The following is a 5,923-nucleotide window of genomic DNA, read 5'->3' on the forward strand; positions in this document are numbered from 1 at the left end:
GGCGGCCGGCGGGGCCGGGCCGGCGGGTTGGGTTTCAGAGGGAGCCGCTGGGAAGAGCGTGGAAAGAGCAGATGCGGCCGCTTCCCACGGGCCGGGCGCGCCCGCCGCCCGCCCTCCGCCCCGCCGGCAGCTGCCGCCTCCTCCCACGCAGCGCGGCCCGGGCGAGGGGGAGGCGGCATCTGGGTCACAGGCCCCCTCGGACTCTCAGGACGCTGCCCTGGCCTCCCCCGAAGGCCCCAGCCCCGCATCGCGTCGGGCCGCCCCTCTGCAGGCAGGCCTGGCACAGGATGGACGTTTGCTCACACCCCAGGAGTCCCCATCGCCGCGAAGAGGCTCAGCCCCGGGGTGGCGGGCGGTGGGGGGGGGGGCTTTCCTGCCCCGACTGACCGAAATCTCCAGCCCAACCGCTCGCCCCGTTAACGGTTTCCTGCTTCAGAGGCTCTCCCGGAACGGAGGAGATTCGCGGGGTTGCACGGAGGGCCATTCATTTGGCCGACACCCCGGAGGCCGCATTCGGGTCCAGGGCTGGACTGGATGTGGTCAGCCAGGCCCCAGCTCCCAGGGGGAGATGCCCTATCAATGAGTAACTTCAGACACGGTGACTCCCTGCCATTCCCAAATGCAAAATGCCACACATCTGAACACGGACCTGTGACTCAACCACCACCCGTGCCTTCCCCCTGGGCTCCCATCTCAGCAAAGGCACCGGCATCTCCCAGTTCTGTGAGGCCACCTGGCCACCACACTACTTTCGATTCCTCTTCTGTCTTCACCCACCTCATCCAAAAGTGCCCGTTTCCATTCCAAGTCTGAGATACATCTCACCTCTGTCCTGCTTATTCCCACTGCTGCTGGGAGGACCAAACCTCTGTCACCTCTCACCTGGACAGCTGCATGACTCTACTGCTGGGTCCCTTTGCACCCCTTTCACTCCCTACAAACAGTCCCAGTGATCATTTAAACACACATCTGATTTTGTCACTCTCTTAAAACTCCTCAGGGCCTTTCCAACGCTTTTAGGGTGAAGGCCATCATTTTCATGTGGCCCAGCTGGCTCTTGTCACCTCCTGGACTCAACTCTCCTTTGCTTTGTGTGTTCCAGCCTGTGAATGCTCCACTCCTTCCTGTGGTTGCACATACTGTTCCCCTAGCCTAGAGTTCTCTGATGCACCCTGTCTCCCCACCCCCAAGCCTCAGGCTCTTTGCCTAGTACCTTCTACCACTGTTCAGAACTCAACTCAAAGGTCAGCTTCCTGGGGGAGGCTTTTTTGACATCCTCCCTCCCACTAGATAGCTCCTGCTCTATCCTCCTAGCATCCTGCATTCATAGATGTATGCCCATTTGTTGTTTTTTATGTATATTATTTGATTAATGTCTATCTCTCCACCAAGCGCGTAGGCTCTCTGAGGTCAAGAACCATGCCTGTCTCATTCCCCATTGTAGCCCCAGTACCCAGCAAGTGTTGGAGCACAGCAGAGCCTAGGGTTGAGCTCCCTCTTCTTCCCATCTTTGGCATCACTGGGGAGCACAGAAGTGACACCATAAAACCTACCTCCTAGGCCTTTGTGGAATGGGGGCCTATGTGGTTCGCCAGGAGGGTCTCAGCCCATGTGGCTGCCCTCTTGGCATGAGAGCTTAGATCATTTTCATCAGCTGCTCAAAGAGAGAAGCTTGCAGGAGAGTTCACATCAACAGTGATCAAATCCCACTGCTATGTCCCTGGCCTTGTCCAGCTGCATCTGGAAAAGGATATCTCCTTCCAAACATCTGCATGAGAAGGGCTGGTAAGAGGCCTATGAAGCTCCTGGGTGGGATGGCCCAGCAAGCTAGGTCCAGGGCTCAGATGGCTCGATCCTGAGATCTGTAGTGCAGCTTGTTTACAAAGCTACACTCAGGACAAGCCCCAAGAGCCAAGGGATACTAAACATGGCCTTTGTCCCCCCTAGGCTGGATAAGGAGTCTCCAGGGGTATTGGGTTAACACTGCGCACGTCACTGCCCCCCAGCCTGATCCCTCTTCAGGGACCATCTGTCGGAGGCTGACACACCCCTTGCAGGGCACGGTGGCTCTGCTGTCCCTTTATCCTCTCTCCTGGTCACTTGTTCTCTGCAGTATTAGCCCTCTTCCCCAACTCCCATATCTCACAGGCAAACCTCACTTCACAGTTTTCTTGACATCGCTATATATATCTCCCTCCTTTGAGCCTAACAAAAGCCCCATTTTACAGATGAGGATGCTGAGGTTTGGAGACCCAGGCAGCTTGCCCAGCCTCCATAGCTGCTAAGGAGCAAAGCCAGCATGGGAATCCATGTCTTCTGGCTCCAAATCCAGCATTGTTTTCCCTCTTAATTCCTATTTCCTGTCTGTCTGAATAGCCCTCCAGTCCCCTTATCCTAAAGCTCCCAAGAGCTCAACCAGAGCTCACTTCCAGGCTGTGATCTGGCCCTGACACTGGGGGGGGGGGGGGGGGGGGGGGGNGGGGGGTGGTGGTGAGAGCTGCTTGTCTGACAGTCTGAAAATAAGGCAGATTTTCACGGACCCAGAGAAGATATGCTGACCCCCAAGACCTGCCCCATGGGCCTTGAGTGGTCCCGAGCCAGATTTCTGAGGAGGTCTTTTGGGGTGGGGGGGGGGAGGAGAGCAGCTTTCTAGGTGGTCTGGCTGCCAGTCCTGACTGCCCTCAGCACTCACCCTCAGGCCTCCTGGGGCACTCTCCTCCCACCCGGGGAACGCTTGCAGATGACCCCACTCATTTTGCATTAACCAAAGGCAGAATCATGATATCCCCAATGAAGGTTTTCAGGAGCACTGAGCCCACTTGTAAAATTAGGCAAATCTGAGAGGGGAAGGGTCTGTTCCAGGCCACACAGCAAAGTAGAGGAAATTCCAGAACTGGAGCCAAGTCTCCTGGCTTTTAATCTTCCCAGTGCACCCCGTATCGTCACCCCCTCCCCATGTGTGTCACATAGCCAGTACTCCTTGTTCTAGACAGTACTTCCACATTCACTTGTCTCGTTTATTGCACAACGGCCCTGTGAATTAAGTCTTACTGGGGCTATTTCACATTAGGAAAAATAATCATTTGATAGATGGAGTGACAGAGACACAAAGAGTTAAGAATCATGCCCAGCAAGTCAAGTCTTCAGGCTTCTAATCTTTTCATTACACCAAGCTGCCTTGTGAACATGGCACCCTCCAACTGAATGGTGACCCCTTCCGGAGCAACAGTTGTTGGAAGTTACCTTGGGCTAAATCAGGGAGCTGTGCACCTTAGGTACGTTATTTCATCAAAGGCTCACCCTATGAGGTAGGTATTAGCAGCCCCCGTGTTGTAAGGGAGAAAACTGAAGTTCAAAAATGCCCACGTTAACGGTGATGAGAATCAAACTCAGGTCTATCTGACTTCAAAGGCCACCATGTGCCTTAAATCATGTAGGAAAGACCCACAGACCCTGAGCCAGTGCCTGACATATGACAGGTGTTTACCGAATGTTCACAGAGGGGGAGGGGAGAGAGAGGGTATATAGTCTCAGTTGGGACCCAGCATGGAGAGGGGGCTGGGTTCAGATAGGAGATCTGTGGGTGATTTTCTCATATGGAGCAAGATGCCGCCACCAGGCAGATGCCCACAGTGACAATGGAACACACCCTTCTCCGTATTCTCACATCTCTGAATGTGAGGGATTTGTGCCCTGCCTGTGACCCCAGGGAGGCTGGCTGCCCCAGTCCCGTGGCCCTTGCCACTGTTTATCTGGTTTCTTTGTACATGAAGCTCTTCTTCTCTGAGAGTTCCCTGAGGGCAGAGGCTTAGCAGGATACATCTGGGCCCCCCACGCCCAGCCCAGGGTCTGGGCCACAGCAGGCATCGTTCAGCACGCCCTGAATTGAAGCATTGATGTGTGCTGGGGGGAGGGCCCTTTGGTGAGTGCTACAAAGAGGGGTCTATAAGTCAGCCTCTGCCAGATGTCCAACTGCTTTCTCTGCTCTGAGAGGGTCTGCTCCTCTAAGAATCTAGACAGTCTCTAAAACTGGGCTCTGGCTAAAAGGACAAAATGCCATGTAGGAAAAATCTGCCCACTGATCTTTTATGCCATTGCGCAAATGCCACCACCTTCAAGAAGCCCTCCCTGTTGCCTCTGCTTATAAGTGACCTCTCCCTGCTTGGGTGCCCTCATAGCCCACAGTCTGTCTCTCCTTCCATCTTCCATCCTGTCCATGGTCTTTTTGTGACCTGGCAGGTCATTAGCCAAACTGCAAATTCTTGGAAGACAGAGCCAGCTCTCTGGCATCAATTTCATGCCTCTGATTCATGAAGACCCAATGACATTGAATTTGAGAGCCCTCTCCACCACCAGCACGTGGTGCAGGGCCCTTCCCCTGCTCCTAGCAGGCTCAGACTCAGAGAATTGCTTCTCTAAATAGCAGTTTCTGCTAAACAATGTAAGAATGCTAATAAGTTGCATAGGAAATTGTATTATATACCTCAAAACCTAATTAATATACAGGATGCAAAGGGGATAGCTATTGCCTTACCTCCTGTTATAAGCTATAAATACTTGGAAGCTGGTGGCATTTTACTAGGACTTGTGATTGAGGTAGGATCTCCTGGACTCAGAAAACTGGAATCATTGAAATGATGAACTCCCCTCAAAAACATCCCCAAGGATGAACTGAATCCCCCTTTCCAATCCTCCTGCTCTAGAGAATCTGTTTGGATGAGCCAGGAAAGATCAGATAACCACCTCTCTTTCCCACTCCATGTCTTCTTTTTATTTTATTGATGAGAAAACAGGCTCAGAAAGAGAAAGCAATGGCCCAAGGTCACATGGTGAGTTGACGGCAGATTTGGGGCTGGGACTCAGGCTTGCAGACTCCCACTCAGTCCCTGCTGCTCTTTCAGGGCTCTGGGCATCACGTGTCGGGTGCCTGACAGGAATTAAACATTTGCTATGTGCTAAGCCCTGTGCTAAGCCCATGACATGCATCATCTTATTTGATTTTCCCCAGTAAACCTGAGATTGTTCTGTTATTTATACCCATTTCACCGATGAGGAAACTGAAGCTTAGATTGTGCCCAGAACTGGGGGAAGCAGCAGAAGGGTACCAGTGGGGTTGGTTCTATGGGTTTGAAGCAAGGCAGAATATGTACCAAGAGGTGAAAGACATGGGCAGCAGGTTGCGCATTAGAAAGTGTTGAACTGGAGACTAGGCCCCTGCACTGGCAAGTCAGCTGCTATTTTCTTCGGTACCAAAACCTTAATTCCAAAGTCCAATTTGCTCAAGGGAGGGGAGATTTTCTCCCCCCCTGGAAGCTTTTTGTGCACCCAAGCTAGGGTAGACTAGACAAAGTATGGCTATTCTGCCTACTCAGCGGATTCCGGACAGGGGGTGTGGAACCGATGGCCGATGAGGGTTTCCTAAGATCTTCAGGGAAAACTCCTCCGCAATGGCCTTAACCCGGCGCTTCTACAGAAAGACGGTCACCAACTGGGCGGAAAGACCCCAGAGCGGAGCTCCGCTTCCATCCCGGCGCCCTGAGCCTGAAATGGTCCAGAGCGCAAAGGATCCAGACACTCGTGCGTGTCACGGCCCACGCTGCACACGTGCCCCCCACTCGCACTCCCAACCCCCACCCCACACACACCTGCGGGCCGTCACCCACACCTGCATCTCCTGAGGCGGCACGGAGGACGAGTCCTAAGGCCCGCTGAACCCGTCCAGGCACTCCCAGTGTCCCCATCCGGCCCTCACCTCAGCTCGCCCTCGCGGCCCACGTCGATGGGTCCGTCGGACTCGCTGTCAGAGCCGCTCGGCTCCCTGGGCCGTTTCATGGCGAGCGCAGGCTCTGGTTCTCCGCACGACGGTGCCGGCTTCCAGCGGAGAAGTCGGGCCCCGCCCCGGCCCCGCCCCGCCCCGGCCCCC

General features: G+C 54.3%; 1 protein-coding gene across 6 annotated transcripts in view; it reads right to left on the reverse strand.

Annotated features, from left to right (window-relative positions):
* Positions 1-5,873, reverse strand: part of HEYL (hes related family bHLH transcription factor with YRPW motif like) — a 14,959-nt gene extending 9,086 nt beyond the window's left edge. The window contains exon 1 of one of the 6 annotated variants that reach the window (XM_002930353.4): positions 5,753-5,873. In XM_002930353.4, the coding sequence (XP_002930399.1) occupies positions 5,753-5,832 (80 nt within the window). In that variant the 5' untranslated portion in view covers positions 5,833-5,873. The other 5 variants (XM_019793154.2, XM_019793153.2, XM_011217131.3 and 2 more) reach the window with 5 other exon arrangements.
* Positions 5,874-5,923: the final 50 nt, after the last annotated feature.

The sequence above is a fragment of the Ailuropoda melanoleuca genome, chromosome 2 (assembly GCF_002007445.2).
Source record: "Ailuropoda melanoleuca isolate Jingjing chromosome 2, ASM200744v2, whole genome shotgun sequence".
Taxonomy (NCBI): domain Eukaryota; kingdom Metazoa; phylum Chordata; class Mammalia; order Carnivora; family Ursidae; genus Ailuropoda; species Ailuropoda melanoleuca.